General features: G+C 41.6%; 1 protein-coding gene across 1 annotated transcript in view; it reads right to left on the bottom strand.

The window, feature by feature from the left end:
- COX10 (cytochrome c oxidase assembly factor heme A:farnesyltransferase COX10) overlaps positions 1-23,046 on the bottom strand; it is a 96,360-nt gene that overhangs the window by 66,674 nt on the left and 6,640 nt on the right. Inside the window, exon 4 of the mRNA XM_071764497.1 lies at positions 22,016-22,140. Within this exon, the coding sequence (XP_071620598.1) occupies positions 22,016-22,140 (125 nt within the window). The remainder of the gene's footprint in view (positions 1-22,015; positions 22,141-23,046) is intronic.

A 23,046-nucleotide genomic window follows, 5' to 3' on the forward strand; every position in this document is an offset into this window, starting at 1 on the left:
AGAGATTAACTCCTTCATTAAAATCTTATCTCGCTAATCTAGGCGGTTTCTATTTTTTACCCCCTCCAAAGAGCATCTGATAAGCTCAGACACGCAGCTACTCCAAATAACTAAAAAAGCTAGAATTCACCTAACATCATTCCTCAAATATTATCATATTTGTTGGCAGAAATCTGTTCAAGGCAGGGAGGCAATTAGTTCAGATAGAGAGCTTCAAAAAGGACAAAGAATCCCCCGAGATTGCTAGGAAAAAATGTGAAGGCTGAGAGCTTGTTGTTCAGTGCAATTCACCCCCCAACAACCAAACACAGATGTACGATTAAAAGGCCAATTAAAAGAACATTAACCTTTAACCAAAAATATAACAGTAGTTTAAATTAGTCAAGAAAGTCAGAGCAGAATGTTATTGCAAACTCCTTTTCCTATGCAGACTTCTTTAAAGTGTTACCCATTCATTTTTGTTTTATGAGGGCAACACTACCCATAAAACTAACATTTTTGAGGTTAACACATGGCTGACTTGGAGAAACAATGTTTTCACAAGAATGTAAAAAAAAAAATAAAATCAAGAAGCCAGACTACCCCTCGTATCTGCAATATACACTTTACACATTTTGAAAGTTAAGGTGGCAATGCAAGTTTGAACCAAGATTCACTTTTGACTGGAGCAGATTTATTGGTAAAAGAGGCAGATGTTTATGTAGCATAGTTTGCCACACATTTCTAACACCCAATCCTGTAAATATGAAATTCTAATTTCGAAAAACAACCATAAATGCTCAGATACAGGGGTTACACTGCAGTTTAATGGACAAATGGGAGGCATTGAACAATTTACTGTATAAGGTGATGGAAAGGCTTACTGGCATTAAGTAAACTTTGGAGTAACATCTAAAACAGAGATGAAATGGTAAAATACACCCGAGTTACACTGCTTAAAGTAAAATTCACAATGGTGAGAGATACACACGAGACAGGGAGCAGGAAAAAACCCAGCACAGCACTGAATGAAGCCCCTCTTATTATTAATTGCAGCACCCACACCCCATTGCAGGCATTTTTCCAATTGACACAAAATTAGCATTTACTACCCCGGCGAGAGCTCTCCCTGCAAACACTTGAATGGAGGCTGCTTGATGGTTTGGCTCCTGCTGGAGGTGTAACAAACAAGATTTAGGGAGCAGAGGCAGTGGCTGGGCTGGGGCAGCCCGTGGGGAGCAGAGCCCCCAGCCCCTGCCCTCCAACACAATGTATTAATTATGCATTCGCCCGGAGTTTGGAGACTGTGCTTAACATGATTAGTGCTGCTGTCTACCCAACTTAAGTGCTGACATGTATTTTAAAAGCTGAAAGTAGAGAGGATGTCTTCTGCTACCCAGAACATTCGACTTGAAGTCTTCTCAGAGGGCAGAGAATGAAGATGAAATCTTTTCACAAGTGGCATAAAAGAAATGCCAATACTCTTGCACAAACTCCCTACTAGTACAGCTCTGCCTTGTTTGCTGGTGAGTTTTTTTGCTGGGTTGTTGGTGAGGCTTTTTTGCTTTCCTATTGCCAGCAAAAACAATAACTATTTTCCTGCACATTTTTTTTACAAAAATATTTTAGGTTTACAGGTCTCTGTCTGGCTCCTAAGCATACTGTATTTTCTATAGCCTCCCGAATTAGTTCTTTTGAGAATAGTTTAGTAACAGAAGTCAATTTTTCTTTTTATATGGTATTAGCAGAAGAAAGAAGTCATTAAATCAATAACTTGAAGAGACTTAAGGTTTAAAAATGTACAAAATCTGCTTGGAGAATTATTTTGGCATTTAATGGTACATAGTTACTACCACGGCTATTTTAAATAGCTGTCAAAGGGACTTTATATTTGTGTGCATTTGCTTGCAATCAATTGCCAAAGAGACACCAAAGCTGACTGTTAGTTACTGGAGGTTATCTTTCAAGACAGCAAACTACGAATTTCTCAGGAGTAAATTTATCATCTGATTTTTGAAGCTGGGATCTGCTTGAAATGAAGGCCAGAAGCGCAGCGATGAACTTGAAATTAAACTTCAAAGGGGAAACTTGACATTCAGAATTTTTTTTTTTTTTTTTTTTTTAATGCAATGAAACAAAAAGACAGCTCCTAAAGTTAGGTTTTATTAATTGCAGACAGGATCCTTGAACAGATCCTCAGCCAGCACGCCCTGGCCGGTGCTATCGCACAAGATAAATCTGCAGCGCCGAGCCCCGCGCTGACAAGATCCACCGCCTGTACGTTGATTACAGCTTTGGAAGGACCACCCAGAAAAACAACCCCATCAAATACCTTTCCTCCAGCAGCAGCAGCTAACAGGATGTGTGTGTGCCGAAAACAACATCTGAAAATTTCATCTGAAGTAGAAATCCACGTACTGCAAGACGACAAACGTAAAACACTGCTCCGCGGATCGCATCAGAGGTGTTGGATGCTTCTGCTGCTCCAGTCCACCAGCAAATCTGTTTCTGTCCTCATTCAAGTGGTCTTTGGTAAAACTAATATTCCACGACAACAAAGGAACTTCCCATTTATAGGCATGAAATGCCTTGAATAGCAGTGAAGTTGCTCTCTAGTTGTTATGCATTTCCAAATATCTTTGCATCAGCCGCCGCAGGAGAACCCTGCGTGGGGAGCATTTCCACTTCTCTGTGAGATTTATGCTTTGTTTTCACTGCATCTGTTTTAAAATATCACAGAAGACCCCGTGTTGAAAGCTACCAGCCTTAGTTATGTTTTTAACCAGGGCAGATGCTGATGAGTTTCTTTTGTGGCTCTTCAGTCCCACAAACACACTGCACTGGGCTCTCTGGGGCACAGCACACAACCCTGCAATCTCCCAAACCCACCCATACATAAGAGAAGAAAAGTCAAAACAGGCCCCTGTGCACTGACACTACCTGCAGCTGTTACTTTGGAGCAGAAAGATTAAAATTTCAACAACCCACTCTTTTCCATCCCACTGCTGGGTCCTACAGGACCCCAACCCACAAAAGCACCGAGCATGGCCGATTGGATAGCAGGAGAAAAGCAGCCCTGGACCCATATGGTTTGACTTAACATGAACTGATTAAAGGTATTTTGACTAGTTCTACAGCTAAATTACATGCACCTGTTACACATATTAGTAGCACCTACATCCCTCTGCAAACACAGGGCCATTGCCTTGTGGTTGTTAAACTCAAGAAGATTACATTTCACATGTTTAGCACTGGAACAGAGCAGATTTATTTATCAATTTCACAGTTTCCTTGAAAGAAACCTTTTCCATTAAAATAATTCCACCTAATATGGCAGAAAAATAACATTTAAATACTCTAATGTATACCTTTTTATATAAATTGTGCTATTAATTTCATGATGTGTGCAAAAATCATTTATCAACATCCGGTATTTTTAGGTTTTCCAGGGCCAAACCATATGACTCACGAGAGAAAATGTTCCTGCCCTTCTAATAGCTTTAATTTCAGTCATTAACTGTAACAAACAAAGTCTGTCTATCTAACATGTATGAACTTCTTTTATGTGTTAATTATTTTTGCTCTGGCAGCTGGTCACCAGCACATATCCTTGCTTTCTGCTTAGAAAAAGGTTAGTCCCCTGGTTCACACACTGGCCTGACACTGGCTCAGCTTCAGTTTCAAGCCTATTTGGGGAAAACAGGAAGAAAAAAGGGTACTGTGAACACAAACATGGTAAATGATGTATTGGGAGCACCTCAGGACAGCAGACAGGTAGCTGGGATGCATTGCTAAAACTCTTTAGGTTACTATAGAGTAGCAGACGTGATTTCCTGGGAGACTGCAAACACTACTGGAGCAAAGTGCTATGGTTTGGAAGGGAAAGAGGAAAAAGGGACAATTTTCTGAGCACACCAGACCTCCAGTGATCCTTCAGACCCAAAACATATGCTGGAGGGACCTGAAACAGCTGAGCTGGGGCCAGGGAGAAGGAACTTTTTCCTTTGAGCCTAATGAGAAAGGTCACTGGCTGGTGAGAACAAGTGGGCAAGCACAGTGATGGACAGAGCACGTGGCTTTCCTACCAAAATATTCAGACTTTGAGTAGTGAGGAATGCCAGAAGTAGCCTAAAATACCAGGTGAGTTGATATGGAATGAGAGGCAGAGGTCAGGATGGACTGATAACTGTAGATGTCCAATCTGCTCCAGGCTATTTTCCCTTAGGAAGGAGACCATGGGGCAGGAATAGATGGGTCTGTGAAAGAGTGAACCACTCTTCAGAAATTATTTTAAAAATCCAAAGAAAAACAAGAGCTAGAGGCATCACACCAGAGACAGTTGATTGCTGTGATTCCCAAGAGGTGTCATCTAATTTTAATGATGTTAAGGCCCAGATTAATCAGCTCTGTTCTCCTCACTAACAGAGTGAGTGTTTGCACAAGCCAAGTGCCTGTTGAGGAAGGGCTCCTGCCCTGCACATCCACTGCCACTGTATCAGTCCCTTCTGTCTCCTTGTCTACACTCTGAGGATGCACTTTGGGTCCCCCTTTCTCTAGAGAAGATTGCAAACCCAGCAAAAGAAGAGAAAGGTAATCACAGGTACAGAAGAGTTTTCATGCAGGAGAACCATGATGGAGCAGCTTCCTTCAGCCTGGAAAAGGGCATGTGAAGGAGAATATGAGGGATGTCTATAAAATCATCAATGGACTGGAAAACCAGCAGGGAGATGAGTGATCATTGCCTCTGCCAGGGCTAAAAAGGGAAACTTAAATCAATGGAGGAAAGGTTTCACAGATATAAAGACACCATCAGTGTTTCAAGGAGTCCCTGACACAAAATTTGCTGGATAGTCTTCTGGAGCCTTATTCCTTCCTGTCTGTACTCATCTTAACCCTGAGTATCTATTATCATACACTTTTGTTATTGATTTTCACTTAGGGAAGCAAAATGCCCTTTTCCATCTCTACTTCAGACAGGTGTGGCAGGCAGAGCTCGAGGCTCAATAAAAAGAAGAAAACTCAACAGTGAAAAATGGTGAAGGTCTGGAGGGCACTGAGCAGCCCTCTCCAGGGGTGGGTGCTGCCCAGCCATGCTTCCCAGGGGATGGAAAGGTCTCAGCTCCTGGGGCTTGCCACATGTGACAAAGTATTCATAAATAAGTCAGAAACCATCACAATTAAGCTACTTCCAGTGCTCAAGATCATAATAAAAATCAAAGGGATGCTTTACTCTGAAGATTTCAAGTGACATCTGCTGAAATAAAAATATAGTTTGGAAAAAGACTGTAAAAAAGATGACTGTGTTATTACCAATCACTTTTACATCTGTCATTAATTTTCACTTGGTTTTATCTGCTCTCCTAGGCTGCATCCAATTTCACATTGACTTGTGTTTTATTACAATCCCAATGCAGATCCCATCAGCCAAAAAGAATAATAATAATAATAGTAATAATAATAATTGCCTCTGAATTGCAGCAAAGAGCATGGATGTTGTTTCCCTTTATTTAACAAACCATAGGGCCTTTAAGCAATTGGCAAAAAAAGGAGCACCAACAGCCTCTTTCCAGAATGCAAGAGGGAAACAAATCCATGTGGCTGAACCAGAATGTCTCCCTAAAAACTGGAAAGGGTTAATTAAGTTACACTTCTTGAACCAGTTAGTGGATGACGTTGAAATGGCACAGGAACATTTTCTGGCACAATGTGCCCCAGACAAGCTTCCCCCAGTGACCATAATTTAAGGCTACTTTCAAAAGAGCTTTTTAAAGTTCAGTGCTACAGAGAACTGCCCAGGCCTGTAACAGTATCTCTCCTGCCTTCCTCCCCTGAAAATACACCAAACTCTCAAGTATACATTTAACACCCAAGGGTCCTACCTGTCTTTAAGGAATTTTTATAAAGTAGATGGTTACCTCAGGCTATTTAAGTACTTTGCAGTAAGACATCAATGGCATGTATAGAGATATTCCTTTGATCATGACACCACTGGAAAAAAAAACAAGAAAAAAAACCAACCCTAAATCTGCACCATATAAATTTACTTTTGGAATTCAGCAATGTAAGAATCCTCATACTACAAAACCACAAATAGCATTCAATTTAGTTTCTGTGTTCTTGCTCCTGAGATTGCCTTTGATATTCCCAAGGATGAAAAATGAATGCATTTTAATAGAAAGGAGATCTGTAAACAAAAACCTTTCATTTTGGTTTCCTCCTGAAGAACCAGAAATCAAGTTAAAGGGGGGAATCAACAGCTTGGCCAATTATTAACCAAAACTGACAGTGAATGAAATTGAGATTTTTCTCTTCTGTAGTTTCAAGCAACATGTTTCAAAACTGTTTTTACTACTGTTTTTCAGTTCAGAATTCAAACTACAATTAATATGTGGCAGGATTTAAACAATATCTATTTACATTTCATGCACTAAAGATACAGCACAGTCTTCTTCTAGCTGCATAATGAAAAGCCTCAACAAAACAATTACAGAAGTTTTATTTTAAGGGCTGCTCTTGAACAGTGAGAGGATGTGAACATCTGTGAAAAACAAGTGCAGAAAGACAACTAAGATATGCAGATAAATCATTAGTTATATTAAGATATGTAACAGGCACCCAAAGAATGGCATAAAATGTAAATGAACTTCAGGATCTGGTCTCTTAATTTGACAGCTGTTTGACAACTGCAAAATGGAAAACTGACCTCAGACAACTGTGTATAAATGAGACTATTAAGCAGAAGAATTTCACATGGAATGATACAATATACACTGCAGTAACTCCTCACAGGGGAATAGATAAATGCAGACTGGAATTTTTATTGTCTTTGAAGGTGGTGATGTTAAAAAGACTTGAATTTCACAAAGAGGGGCTGTACACCCCATGATCACAATTAATGCCACTTTCTGAAGCACCACGACTGTCGCTGGCAGAACTACCACTGCCCCACATCCCACAGGCACTGCCAAGAACCCCCCATGGAGCAGCTCTGGGGACACAGAAGGAAACATCTTCTGCATCAGGGCTGCAGATCTGCAGCCACCAAAAGTATGTGGTGAGGAGGCCCTGGGAGAAGTTATTCCAGGGGTTTCTTTGGAAGTTAAGGGGAGTCCCAGCTATGCATGGAAATCTATGGATCACCAAAGCAGCACCAGAACAGCCACTGACCCATGGAGAGTGGCTTAAGGAAATATTCTGCAGTTTTGGCCCCCGGGGAGAGACCTTCTTGGGAAGGGGAGCAAGGGGGAAACTACAACAGTAACTGCCTGAAGCAGAGTTTAAATCTGATACTCTCATCAGTAACAGAGAATTAAACAGAAAACAGGGGGGAAGCCTACTCTTTGACTTAACCAACCATTTTTACTCCTAGTTCTGCTCCATATCCCACCGTAAAGGGCAGATCTTCCACAAGCATCCCCAAGCACTACTTTGTGTTCTCTAGCAATGCAAAGAGCCATTTGTGCTGAGTACCTTTCACTCCAAAGCAGCCAAGCACCTGGCTCTTTCTTTTATTTCTCTCACTGGGACAAATACTTAAAATCAGCCTTCCCTACCTCTGTTTTTAACCACAAAACCTCCCCACAGAAGTTGTACAACCTGCAACAAAAGAGACAAAAAACTCCCCCACCAAAGCTATTGCAGTGAAACCCAAACTTGAAAAGAAAGGTTACACAAGCACAAAAGGTTAGGAGTAACAGCAGCAGAACCAGAGCAGGTTTTAGGGGGGGTCAAGTGAAACCATAGGGTGGATATTTGGACAGAAAGCAACTTGCTGTGCAGCTCCTGGTATTTTCAGTGGCAGTTTGGTTTGGTTTGGTTTTTGTTCTTTATTGTGAGGGGGGTGTTGGTTTTGGTGGTTTTTGGTGGTGTAGTTTGTTCTTTTGTTGGGCTTTTTTAAACCTTGTGTTCAGTTGTAGGTCTCAATGCCATTCAACTTGATAGTAAACAAAATGAAACTGAACACTGAACCAAGCAGATACTAAGTATGTATAAAACATGCACCAAAACCTCTACCTTCCAAACCTCTTGCAGCAAGGATTCCCACTGTAGCTGCACCCTGCATGAAGAACAGACTCCTTTTGTTAATTTTTAACTTGTCTTTTCCTAAAAGCTCTCATTCTTGTTTACAAGGGACAGTAAATAACCATTTCCTCCACTCCTTCTCCCTGCCAGTTGTACTCTTACAGACCTTCACCAGGCTCTGCCTCTCTGTCATCTGCTTAATGCTATTCGGAAACTAATTATGGCAATGCATTAATACCATTGATTTATTCTTACACAACCCTGGCATAAAACCAGCTCTTCAAATCCAAGATAATTCCTGTCCAGATATGACCAGAGTTATGGAACCCCATCTGCATGATGACTTGAAGAAAGCTTGTGCTTTATAGGTTATCCATTTTCTCTGACTCTAGCAGTACTTCTAATAAAATATTTTAACTCTCCCTACAAAGCTGCCCCACTCATAAGACTCTACATCACCCCTTGGCCCCACTTCAAAAGAAACTTGAGAAACATCCAGATCAGAAGGGAGTTAAAGTCAACCATCATCTTACAGAGGAGGCACAAATGATTTCCACCATGAGTGGTCCTTGCTCTGAAGACTTTAATTAAGGATGAAGAATGCAAAGCCAACACACAGACCACAGTTCAAGAGTTCCCCATCACGACTGAAACTCTGCCAGGTGATATTCTGTACTTGTCCTTTGCAGACATCTCTCTGCTTCTTATCCACAAACCAACAGGAACTTTCCTTGGAGTGAGGAAAGTTGAGCTGAGCAGAGACAGCCCGGATGAAGCAGAGGCTCTGCCCTGCACACTGCCAGGAACCTGCCAAAAAGGAGGGGAAAAAGGCTTCAGGAACCAAGCTGCAACCAGCACAGGCAGCAAGTTACACACAGCACAGTCTCTGCTCCACTGCAACTTCATTTTCTACTTCCAGCTCAGTTCCCTGGCTGTCTAAGGCCATTTCAGATAAACATTTTTATAAAGGATGGCCTTCTAAGATAATATTTTGCTTTTATTGCCCTTTAATAAACACAAGACATCCTAAGTCCTAATGCATCTTGTAAAAGATTATTATTTTTAAAAGTATCTAATTTCAGAACATAAAAATGAGTTTGAAGCTGAGCTGCTCAGCCTGCTTTCAAATGCCATCACCTTTATGATACTCTCTGAAGTTAAAACAGATTGTCATGTCTCTGTTAGGAGCATCAACATAAATCTTGACTGTAATAAGAAACAAGTCTTAAAAGGAGGATTATAGGGACAGATTTTCATCTTCTAGAAGTCTGCTTTACTTCAAAAATTTACATAATCTATACAGATCCAGACAGAGTTAGCCTCTAGTGACCTAAGAATACCAAACCTCAGCAATTTGCAAACATGTTTGGTTTAAAGTCAAAGCTTATGTTATATTAAGCTGCTATAACTCTTGCATTTCCATGCACGTGTCCCTTTTTTTTTTTTTTTTGTCCTAGTTTAATGATACTTCCAACATGTCTTCTGCTCTTTAATCTGGATGGTGCACCTAATGATTTTGGTATCAAAAACTAACCTCCTCCTTCAGTTTCCATGCAGATCTCATAATAAACAGAAGAAATGGATTATTGCCCAGAACTGGGGTTTACTCATTCATTAAAGAGCTTATGCTTAGAATCCTCTTTAAAAAGTCACTTAGTGGTAAATGGCTATTTGACACTACAAATAAAATAAAAATAAAAAAAAAAGAATTTCCTACAGCTTTCTATTCGTACAAATGTTATAATCCCACTGGGGACAATGCTGAACTTTGGTGCAATTGGGCCACTGTTTCCCATCAGAACCCAAGGAATTGTGGAGCCAGTATATATATATATATATATATATATATATATGCATATATATATATATATGTATATTCTACACCTTCCAAAGGAATGCATCAGGTGCCAATCTACTGAAACCAAAAATCCAAACATCAGCAACTGTGGGTACAGGAGATCCTTTTAGGGCAACAGACAAATAAATGCCTCAAGTGTTGGCAACATTGATATTGTACATGCCACATGTGCTCATCCTACCATAAATCAGGCAGATCATGTATAGGAAACCTCTTGCACAGGTCAGGCACACTTCCAAGAATCAGGCAACATACCTTGCTAGTGCCTAAAGCAACATCCAACCCAATCCGTGACCAGAAATATAGGGAAAAATTAAAAAGCATTTTATGAGTAAGAATTTTAATCACCATAAATCAACCCTCAATGACTTTCTTGTTTCTATTAGGATGTGACGTGTGTTGATTTTTAGGAAACTCCAGGCTGGCTTGCAAGTAGCCTTACCAACACAAACACAAGCTTTGACAAATCTTAATACTTCCTCCAGCACTTCCAAGGTTCAGTTAAGTCACGTCCAGAAGGAAGATGGATGGTCCTGGAGTTTTCACATGCTTCATGCAGCTTGTTCCTATTCAAGGCTACATCTCTCATGACAATAACTCCCTTCTTTGATTTCTACAGACTAATCAACTTGCTTTTCCATCTTCCCTCCATGCTCCCCTGAAAACCTGAAGTACGTGACTCAGAGAACTGGTTTGGATTTTAAAGGCAAACCCACATTCTTTCACACTCTGGAGCTACCCAGACTGCAAACCCTGCAAGGACACACATCATTACCTCCTCACACTGGAAAACCACCCAGCTCTCAAGATATTATTGTAATGGAGTTATTAAATAATAAAACCCTGTGCTCCCACCATAGACAGGAAGGGAAGGATTCTCTGTAGCTTGTATCTGCTGTGATCCCCAGGCTCTACTTCAAAGACTTGTTATGGTACTTTTAAATATTTAATGTTTAAATGCCACAGCACTGACAGAGGAGCAGATGACTGCTATTGCCTATGACGGGGATATTTCAAAACTGGAACCAAAACCCACTTATTGGTGCCTCCCTTCTGTCAGAGAGCACTTTATCATGCTCTCAGTGACCTGCTACCCTGACAACCCTAGAAGAGCTTTTCCAACAAACTACTTATGGAATTTGAAGGAAAAATCAAAAGAATTATGTCACTGTGATATCTCTGCCACACTACCAGGACAGTTCAATTCTATATAAAGAAAAAAAGGAGTGATGTGAGCAAGGACAGAAGGACTGAAATAATTAAGCATTTCATGCTGTACTGCCATCAGACTTTCAAGGGTCAGTTATTCCATGGGCTAGAGAGCCATTCACCCAAACGCCTGCTACAAATGCATCTCTTTGTATCAGACCCCATTGAAACCAGAAATAGTTACTTTGAGCTTCCCAACACGAAAGTCCTTAGAAAACAAGAGTTTCATTGTAAATAAAATGTTGGATTTCATCAGCCTCACAACTGCAGCAGTCCTACCAACTGCAGAGGGAAGATCCTTTCCACTTTCAGAGGGAAACACCCACAGCAATTGCTCCTTCCCTCTTTCCTAGGAAAAGGTGTGCCAAGGACCCTCCTCATCCCTTTCCTCAGAACCCAGAGCTATCTCCTCTCCCTTCTCTCAGTCACAACAAGGAATGACTCCCATGGGACACCTGCCTGCCCAAACCCTGTAGCAGAGCTCTGCCAGACCAGATCAGCAGGATCAAGTTCCATTAGGCTTTACTGTAAAATCTTGTAGCTTTGAAAAAAATTGTCAAAAGCCACACAGGGCAAATAAATTAAGGTCCTGCAGCCCATACAAGCAGAACATTGAGTGCTTGCTCCAGCAGTGCTCTGCCAGGCAGCTCCACTCTTCCCAGCCACAGCTGATGATCAGTGTGTAACAAATCCAAACCAGAGTAAAACTCTGTGTTAACAGTGGCAGTCACATGAAATTACAGAAAAGAGGACTCCTATTCCATTTTTACTGCACATAAATCCTACCCAACATTATGAAGACAAAGTAGAATCTGAACTCGTGGCATTTACATCGTATTTTTTAACAATGGAAATTTGAAGAGAAAACCCTAAATAATTCCAAAGGAAAGGGATTGTTTGAATGCTCTGGGTTTGTGTTTCAGTGAGCTATTCCCTACAGGAATGGTGTTGGTAGGCTGTTTCAGGGAACCAGGAAATCATTTTCTTTAACCCTTCTGAGTCATACTTCACTGCATACTTGCTATTTTTCCTACAGCACAGAAAACAAGGTACTGGATTGCCATTTTTGAAACTGTCAGGAGTCTAACTCAAGGCAATAAACAGGATGAATATAACAGCATATAAGTTACAAAAAGAAAAGGAGATTTCACTGATTATCTGATCAAGTATGTATTTATGACTTGCATTGGTCAAAAAATTCTCCTCAGTTTTTTGAACACATCAAAACATGTATTTAAAGACTGACAAAGAAACTATCAGCTAGTTATTTTCATTTCTTTTCTAAGCTTAGAAAGGCAATACCCCTATGGATCAAAAGGCCAGATAAATCTTATTAAGTACTAGGTTTTCCCTTTTGTCTAGTGCTCTCTCCACATTCCATCATTTTAGTCCTTTGAAATTTCTTTGTTCTGCCTGTGATCAGGGTTTCCAGGGGAAATCTGGCATTGGATCTAAAGGGAACCCCACACCACCAAAGTATTCCTGACAATTAATCATTTGATAATTTTTTTTTTCTCCTTTTCCCCCTACCTCACTTGCCCACAGTATTTCCAGAGAAACTTTAAGTTTCTTTAGAGACAAAACCCCCACAGCACCAAAATGCATTGCCTGGAGGATTCCTGTCTGCACCCAAGGTAAGCAGTTTCTGCAGTCTCCCTCTCTCCATCAGGCTGGTGTTTCAGAATAACAACAGGATTCCTCTCTATATTCACTCTCAGGCCATACCTATCAGGGAAAGGACAGCTTCAGCTGAGGACAAAGCAAACACAGGACCACAGGGCTTGCCCCTTGCACTGTCCCAGCTGCACAGGGACTGCAGTTCCCAGAGTTACACCTTGCCCCTAAAACCCCACCTAACATCCCTCCCACCTTCTGGTGGTCCTTTAGGACATAAATTGCTCAGCAACAAATGCAGCCTGGGAGAGATTCCACTGATTGCCCTGTCCACAAAATAGCAAACAACAGGACAGATTTATTTTGTGCATCTGCAGAAAAAAAATCCTTATCAAATCAAGAAGCATGATGAACAAGAAAGGGGTGGTGCAACATTAAATATAATTTTCTATCCACTCTTTATGGGCTTTTTGTTGGATGTTAATATATATGAAATATATGTGAGAGAATAAAAACATTTTGAGGTGTACTCCTCTGAAATCTGACTCTTCATGCTAGCTATTAATGCCACAGAGGGAGGCAGAGTAGTGCAAAAGCACTGAGGTGTATTTATTCTCACTGGCTTTGTTTAACATCACACCTTGGGGACTGACATCCAAGTGTCCCTCCCTTTAGGGCTATCAGGAGCCATCCACTTTCTTTCAAAGACCCTTCATGTACCATACTCACCCAATATGCATACAAGGAAAGATAATTTCTTCCAACAATAGTATGCATTGATTTATAATAGTTTTCTGAGATCCTTTATCCAGTTTCACTTGTAGGTCAAGTAATTTATGCTTCCCAAAGATAATCTCTGCATTTCCAATTAATCAGTCCTTCACAGCTTGTTTCTCATTAGTGCTCCTCATTTTCAGTGCTCAGGAAACACATCTTCCCAAGCTGAGCCATTCCTACCCCAAGAATTCCTACACCTGAACTTGACCCAAGTGTTGCAATTATGAATCATCTGCCAGAGCTGTAAGTTAGGACCTTCCATGCCCACTAATGAAAGTTGCCTAGCAGTTAAAATATCAAAGCAGCATCTATCAGCACACTTTAGAAGACAAGATGGACTTCCAGAGTTGCACTTTATTTATTATAAGCTGTAAATTACATCCCAGGCTGACTCCAACACCAGCAGTCCTGTTCTCCAGAGTTAAACACCGGGTTTTAATAACCACTCCTGACAAGCTTTTGATCGCTGGGGGGGGCAGATGAAAGGCAGGGCCGCCTGCTGCAGGCAATCTGCTCCGGGAAAACAAAGGGGACTTCAGAGAGAGACAGAGATGCATCAGGTGTTAATCTCCCCCCAACAACCAGGAGTGCAGGCTGATGGACTCACACTCCTCTTCCAGCTGAAAAGAGGGTCAGTGCCTGGCAGGCAGCTGCTGGGGAAGGAGGCAGGCAGGAAGGCAGAGGTGCTATTAGCCAGGAATGATCTGGAAACCCAAAACCTTGGAAAGTCATTTATAAACTCTCTCTGAATCACTTTAAAGTAATCACCCCACTATCTGATGGGTCAAATGAGCTGCATGGAACCAATGTTGTTGGCATCTAAAACAGGTTCTGTCGTTCAAATGCAGCAGGGAAGTGATCTGATGGGGAAGAAGCAACCAAAATCCATTTCTGGAGATTTTAAATAGTGGAGAAGACAGGACCTCGAGGAGTTTGCTAGGGAAAAACCTCCTGTATTGAGTGGAAGTGGGCTGGATGATCTGACAGAGGTCTTCTCCCCCCATCTGGGTCTGAATGAGAGTACATTAATAACATTAGCATCAGCATTAAAAGTTCCCACTCCATGGCTTCAGACCTTCAATTAAGCATGGATTTGGTAAGAAAAGTTTAGGCATGATGAGATGAGATAAAACAAAACAAACAAAAAAAACCCCAAACCACACTTAGTCTGGAGGAACACAGTAGGAACAACTGCTGCTCTCTTTAGTGTTGAACTTCTTCATGGGGAAATAAAGAGGAAGGGGGCTGAGGGACTGTTACACTGCTGCTATTTTTCCTTTCCATTTCTTCAATAATCCAAGCATCTATCTCCATCCACCAATTTCTGCACAACAGTTTAACCCTTGTTTGATTTGTTCTATTGCTTCAACCTTTGTAGTAGATTTCTCTATATATCTCAGAAACCACAGCAGCTCTCTCTGGAAGGAAGGAACACAAGTACTGTCACTTTAAAATCAGGTTTCACAGCCACGGACAGCAAATCGTTTCCTTGGGGTCCCCAGTCCAACGTGAACCATTTTTACTTCTATAATTAAAACCTCTGCCTTAAAAATCTCTCAGATGGGGAAACTGGGAAACAAGAAGCATTGCAGAGCCTCCGATCAAGTTGAAAGCAGAATATTCACAGAATTTGCAGAAAACACAAGATACAAGTAAAAAAACTCTGAAATCCCAAAATCAGTGGGACCCAACCACACAGAAACCTCCCGGATTCCTTCTCACTCACCAAAACTGCCTGATGGGGTGGGGGCCAACAGGGGGAAGAACAGTTAATACTTCAAAATTATTTCAGATGCTGCACCTCATTCACATAAAATCATCATTGTTAGTGCCTGACAAGCCTGAAACAAAATGTGGATTTGATAAGAAGATTCTGCTCCACCATGGAAGCCAATGGCACATCTCCCAAGCAGCCTGCTCCCAACACCACAGGTGTTCAGAGTAACTAATTCCTCATGGTTTGGTTGGGTTTTTTTTTCCCCTCCTTGAAAAATGAATTACAATTTTTAGTGGCCCAGCATGCTAAAAAAGTTACAGCCAATATATTCTGAGATAGGAACAAGGTGTTGGACAATCAGCACCACACGTGCATAACCTTTACTTCAAGATTCAAAAACCCCTAAAACTTCTATTTTCCTACTCCTTCCATCCCATTATGTGACCTTAAGCACCAGCTACTTCAGAAAACTACAACCACCCAACAAACATGGACTTGTTTGAGCCCAGGAACACAAGCACACCAGCATGACTCCAGCTGATGATGCTGTTGCTTGGCCTCTGGGGGTGTGAATGGCATCACTTTACCTGATTCATTTCCTACAGTCTAAGTATTGCTGATAAACCCCTGTTTGCCAGAACATCTGTAAAAATGTTGACTTCCAACATCCCTGGAAGTCATCAAGGCCAGTTGGATGGGGCTTGGAGCAACCTGGTCTAGTGGGAGGTGTCCCTGCCCTGTCAGGGGGGTGGAACTGGATCATCTTTAAGGTCCTTTCCAACCCAAACCACTCCACAATTCTATGATTCATGTGCAGGCAAGAGGCAAGATGAACATTTTAAAATGCTTCTATGTTTGTAAGCTTCAGCTGACCCTCCTCTGGGAGATGGGGCTGTATTTACTTATCTAAATATGCTTGTTCTTTTTTTAGCATTTTTAAAGTTGCTTTGGGAATGCTGGTCAATCAAGTCAACACAAAAGAGCAAAATATCCCAAAAGTTTACGACTGCATACAGCTCTCCTTCTGGAAGCATGGAGATATGAAGTGGATTAGGAACTGGAGGAGAAGCCACTCTGGTTTGACTTTAGCCTCAGGCCCATCCCTGCAGTATCCAAACGACCATCAGAGTTTGTCCTAACACAGAAGGATCACAAACAGGGTCCACAGGCTGACAAATGAGCTCAGATCCTTAATTTCACCCCTTTATTTTAACACCAAACCCATCCTTCCCACCCGCAACATCTGCACTTGTAAGGATCATCCTGGGCTGGCTCAGGAACAGCGTGGCCAGCAGGTCCAGGGAAGGGATTCTGCCCCTGTGCTCAGCCCTGGGGAGGCCACAGCTTGAGTCCTGTGTCCAGTTCTGGGCCCCTCAGCTCAGGAAGGAGATTGAGGTGCTGGAGCAGGTCCAGAGAAGAGCAAGGAGGCTGGGAAGGGATCCAGCACAAGTCCTGTGAGGAAGGGCTGAGGGAGCTGGGGGTGTTGAGGCTGGAGAAGAGGAGGCTCAGGGGAGACCTCATCACTCTCTCCAACTCCCTGAAAGGAGGTTGGAGCCAGGGGGGGGTTGGGCTCTTTTCCCAGGCAACTCTCAGCAAGACAAGAGGGCACAAGAGGTCTCAAGTTGTGCCAGGGGAGGTTTAGGTTGGACATTAGAAAGAATTTCTTTCTGGAGAGGGTGCTCAGCCATTGGAATGGGCTGCCCAGGGAAGGGGTGGATTCTCCATCCCTGGAGCTATTTCAAAAGAGCCTGGATGTGGCACTCAGTGCCATGGGCTGGGAACCACGGGGGGAGTGGAGCAAGGGTTGGACTTGATGAGCTCTGAGGTCCCTTCGAACCCAGCCCATTCTGTGATTCTAAGAGAGGATGACATCAAGAGCAAACCACAGCCATCAGATCAGACCCTAAAGGGACGGGGACAGTGATTGTTCTTCCAGTTGTTCTCTCACTCTGTTTAAGATACTTCCTGTATTCCTTATTTCCAGTTAACTTCAGCTAAGATATTCAGTCCAGTCTGCTTCCTTTTCAGGGTACCATCAGTCAAATCCAACCACATCATTTTATCTCTTGGTTATTAAACTCAAACCATTTTAAACATCCTGCTTTCATCTTTATAGCTCTCTCCCACTTTTTAACTGTGCTGCAGTTACAGAAGGCTGTACTTGACATATAAAACGTGCATGTGATTCCTTTAACATTTTAATGCTGTGTATTGTGTTGTAAACATCTCTTCATGTTTTATCTCCTCTTCCATAAATCAGAGGCAATCTCAGAAGTCTCAAAAATGACATTTTCTCCATAATGTAAATGTAAGACAACTCCTTGAAATTTGAGACAGCTTTCCAAAAATCATCAAAAAACCAAAGCTATGAAAGAGCAGAATTTTATCAACTTTTTCTCCCACTCCATTTCTACAACAGCATCAGTACAGCATGGGGAAAAATTCCCTGAAAAATTGGCCTTCACCAATCTGAAACCCATGAGTTTTAATGCTCTTTTTTTTGTCATTTATAAGGAACAAAACTAAGATAAAACACACCTTCTTATGTGTTCATACCAACAGAGAACACTGAAAGAGGCAGACAAGTGATCAGTATAAAAATGTGACATGCTAGGAATAATTATTTGCTTTACTCAAGGTTTACATGAAGTGTTTACAGGAGGAAACTCCAGAAGATATTTCCATTTCCTTACCATAACTGCAGTTAATAAGATTGATCACTTCTAATGAGATTTTCCAGGTTTGGGCTAGCTTAGGAATGTTACAATAAAAACGTGTCTCAGTCTATTCCTTGGTAATGCATTAAGTGATACTTTTTTTCCCCAATTAAAAACGACTGTAAAAATACAGATTATTTTGAAAAGTTGGAACACCAATAAAGAACACCTGTCCCAGATAATTTTCAGTTACTTCAGTGATGGAAAAAAGAAAGAGCACCATGAGAAAAAGCTAAAAAAAAAAAAAAAAAAAAAAGAGAAGATAGCAGTTTTAGCAGGTGGGAGTGAAAAGTGGTGACATGTTGTAGTACAGTCCTGAAGGGCTGAGGGATGTAATGCAGTGTTGTGTGATGTGGAAGAGACCCAGGGACTGCTGGATTAACGTGCCACTAAAATGCTGGATTAGGTGTGAAGTACAACTCTGAAGTATTGTGATACCAAGGAGTGAGCCAGAAGCAGAACTGCTGGTAACAGACTAGAGAAATAAAACCCTATCTTTTCTTTGGCACCTTCCAGCAGGAGTTTACTCCCTTGCAGCCCACAGCCCTGACACACTCCAGAGGAAAAGCCACGGACCCTCTGATATTTATCCAGATCCTTGGAATTCATAACATTTTCCACCAGCCTGAGAGATTCTGTTTCTATCAAACTACTGTCTAACATAAATTATTCCAGGATATTTCTCTTGACACTGTCTACACAAATGTTTCTAGAATCAAACAGACCTTGCCACAGAACAAGCACCGTGTTTCCCCCCACTTCAAGCCCATGAATAAGTATTTTTTGGCTGTATTTTCCATTATATTTTATAACACAACTTTTTTACTCTAATTTTGGGGGGAAAAAAATCATTATCATAAACATAATACAGTTTCTCAGAATTGTCATAAAAATAATAATTTCTGCTTACACCAGAAAGTACTGCTAGAACTTAAAATTTACCAGTTATGAAACATGTTTATAAATTCATGCCTTTTGTTGATATACATCCAGATTGTCCTTGTAAACAATGCAAAAATACAGTGTTGCCAACTCACATGTTTTTATTATTGCTTTCTTGTTAAGGACAGAGAAAGAGGAACAAGCACCTCCACTTCAGTAAATTTTTCTAACTTTCTATTTCTTGTGGTTAGGAAAAAAAAACATGTTTTAAGTCTAATATACAGCTGTCTGGATGCAAGAGATCAAGTGAGAATTAAAAGATTACTTTAGACCAACTCTGTAAAGAAATAAACCATGATTTCTTGGTCTCTCTGCATTACTTAGCACAGTCCTGGCTCCCTTCCCCAGTTAATTCAACTTAAATAGTTCATTCAGCAAAACCCAACTGGGGTGAACTGTCCTCAGCTCCTACCAGATTGCTAAAATGAAGTGATTGAGAGAAGGCAAAAAACCCCAACCCCCAGAATTTGAACAGTTAAAAATCAGTATCAATCCTTCCATGATTATTACAGCACCTCCATCCCCTTTCCACGGGATCAGCCTCCTCACATCCTGTCCTAAATCACGGGGAAACAATCTGACACAATCAACACTTTACCTTCCCACGACGTATCTGAGGATTGTAAATCCTGAACTCAGATTTATCAGGGTGATGAGGGGTGGGAAAGAGGAGCTGCCCTTAAAGATGTCCAGATTTATGGCAGCAGGGGAAGCGGAAAGGCGGCGATCACATCCAAAGGTCCTCGAGGGCCAGCGAGGAGCAAGGAGGGAAACGTGAGTCATGAGCTGCCAGAGGAGAGGATGTGTATGGGGAGCAAGGGACAGAGCAAAGTAGCAATAAAGGAAGTTCCAAGTCAAAGGGGCTCCTTCCCAAAGGTTGAGAGAGAGCTGCAAGCTGACAGGATTTCTCAAAAATTCAATTCCCAGCCAAGGCGGACACGGCACCAGCAGCAACATCAGGAAAAGGACCCTCAGGGACTGAACCAGTGAGAAACAAGGTCACAGCCCTGGCCTGCTGCTTTGTTACCAACTCTGCTGCTTTAGGGTCCTTGCTCAGAGCAGCTGCCATGAAGGTTTAGAAGGTAGGAAGCTTTTGTTTTCCACCCTGAACCCTGAAGGACCTAAAAGGGGTGTTGACATTTAAAAAAAAAAAACAAAAAACACAATCCATTCTGAGATGGAGCTAAATATCTATATGGGGAAAAACCTATGGATCACAGAGGTGCTGGAAAATCAGCAAGGCTTAGCAAATGCTGCTTTGGGATCATTACTCAGAGCAGTTGGCATAAGGTCTGTCTGCACAGGCAAGTGGCTCAACATGAGTGAGTACACAAACCTGAAGCCCTCAGCTGAGATTGTGAAAGGCAGTTTTACACCTTGGGAGGCTGGAGGAAGTTTCTCTGTTTAAGGGTATATGATAAACTGCTCCTAGAGTGAGAGAGCAGTGAGTAAATCCTGCATTCGGAGCTTAAGCATCAAGTTATTGCACTCCTAACTTTCCTTTCCCATCCCAACAAGCCTCAACAGTGTCAAACTGGCACAGGATTCCTGCTACTGCCAAGTATCTGAAGATTTTTAAAAGCAAGAATATGAAAAGTGCCTTCCAAGAGTTTAAATTGTGGCTGCTTTTGAGACAAAACACAACACTGAGCAGCAACACATGGAAGCTGAAACAAAGAAAACCAATTATTTGTGCATGAATACCACCTCTAGGAAGATCTATCAAAAGACAAATTGCACACGAGTCTCTAAACAAGAAACCATTCTCCTCTCAGTTCAGCAGTACCCACAAAGTTGGAAGTAAATGGCAGTAAATACTTCAAAGGATTAATAACACAAAATGAATTTTTAATATTTTTAATGTGGTAAAGGGAAAAAGGGAGGGGAAACCTACAGAAAATTGTATCAAAACCAAGGAAGCTTCATTATAACAGCTTTTCTACCCAGACTTTATATGAAAAATGTGTACATGATAACCAAATATGTACTTCAGAAAACAATGTGACTTTCTTAAAATTACTTTTCATGGCTACCAAGGTGTTTTCAAATTAGGGAGGCTAAGAAAATATTTCCAAGCAACAAAAAAAATATCATGCAGCAGCCTTCTTACCTTGCAGAGCAAACAGACAGGAGGCTGCCTACCCCAATTTTAAGCTCAAGGAAAAGAACCAGTAAACTCTGTACCTTACTTCAGCCTGAGCAAGAGGTCTGCTCACAGGTGCAGCCTCAAAAAGCACATCAGGTGTCTATAACCATGATGGTTACACCTTGAAGCACCTAAGAGTCCAACTCAATCCAAGTGACCCTGGGATGTTGCTCACAGGAAACCTGGACACCCAATTCCATCCTCAGGGTCCCAGGACTCAGCCCCTCCATCTCCCAAATGATTCCTGCAGCCCTAAGCTGCTATCAAACTTGTCACTGCTGTGGTCACTTCATTTTCCAGCAACTGCCAGTGCCCATGGCTGCTACTTTGCTCTGTAACTCCACTCAACACAAGTGTTGTAACCTGGTTGTTAATCAGGCTCTCCTTTGGGACTCAGGAAGAGCAACTACCAGCAACTGCTGCTGGATTGCAGGAGAGCTGAGAGATCTGCACCAAGCTCCACAGACATGTTCACACATGAAAGAAAGCTCCAGTTCAAGCACCTGGAACACCTCCAGCAGGAAACAACTGCCACACAATGGAGATTTTTCAATACATTTTGTAGATGCACAGGAGATACTCAGATTCAAGCCTGGAAAGAAGCTCAAACCCCAACTAAGTCCCACTTTGTTTAGCAAGCTGCTGTGAGCTGTTCTCTGAACAGATCTGACAAGGTCATGCAATAATGCAGCCAAGGAACCAGGCCCATAAGGCCAACCCAATACCTATTCTTATACTCCAATTACCTACTTCTTCTTACAACATTTTCAGTGACCCAGGCTTGGTATTATCAAGATAAACATTATTATTGGGAGGCTTAAAACCTCATCAACTCAATTCTGAACAAACACACTGTGCCTAGCAACTCCACTTTAATTCTCACCACAAATTCCTTTTGTGGTGTCAGTTTTAGAGGCTCAGCACTCCCAGGGCAGCTGAAGGCACAGCCCTCCTCCCAGCCAGCCCCTGACACTCCTCTGCAGCATCTCAGGAGCCAGGAGGACACCACCAGTTTGTGGTGCAGATGGACTGACCTGGTTGATGGCATTGGCAGCACAGGATGCCAGTCCAGTTCCAAGGGAGGCAAGCAGGAAACAGGTCAGGTCAAAAGGGACTGGGGCCATGGCAAAGCCAGCAGAGGCAGTGCTCACAACCAGAGCTGCAATGCAAGAGAGAGCACAGGTCAAGGCATCAACAAGGAACCAGCTCCTACATACCACCAGAATTAAAGTTTTTAAGCCCTGTAAGAACCCTTTTGCAGATTAACTTTTGACTAGTTTGATGGATCAAAGCAGCTCCAGGAACTGAATAAAATTAATACTAATACTCTACATAAAGAAGGCAAAGATGAGAAGGAAAGCTGCAAGGGATGAAATGAGAAACCCAAAAGCATCAGCACATTAGTAAAAGATGTGAGAAGAAAAGTTATGCCTGTGTTCCCTGTTCTGTGGATTTGCTGCAGGATCAAACTGCCTTGTGCAGCATGTACATGAGATACTTTTGTTCCAGTAACTCTAATGCCACTGCAAAGTGTAATATGGAAGAAAAACAGTAACAAAAAAAAATAAATCCTGACCTGAGAGACATGCACAATATTAAGTTGTAACAGGAAGAGTTAATTTTCCATGGTGTAGAAAGCTAAAAGGAGGCACAGGGTGTGCAGGTTGTTGCTGGCCAGGAACTTCACTGTACAAGTATCTGCTCACAGTTCCCATCTCACAATTGTGTCATTTAAAGGCCTCAAAACTTGAGTGGGTTAATAAAACTCCAATAAAACTCCATTCCAGGTTTGTCATCCAGAATCAAAACTTTAATACAGCATTGCAAATCACATCCTTAAAAATGAAAACTCCACAAGTCTCAATCCTAATACTGTAATTACCCAAATACCATCTTACAGACCTAACTTTTGGCAACAAATAAGACAACATGAAAAACTTCTTGTTCTATACAAGTCAGCATATTACTGAGCATCTTGGTCATGACCTTGAATCTTACAATCTAAAATTAGCAGCTACTAAACAGAAAGTATTTGAATAATACTTTGCATGTAGTTACAGGTTCC

Source organism: Heliangelus exortis, chromosome 20, assembly GCF_036169615.1.
Source record: "Heliangelus exortis chromosome 20, bHelExo1.hap1, whole genome shotgun sequence".
NCBI lineage: Eukaryota > Metazoa > Chordata > Aves > Apodiformes > Trochilidae > Heliangelus > Heliangelus exortis.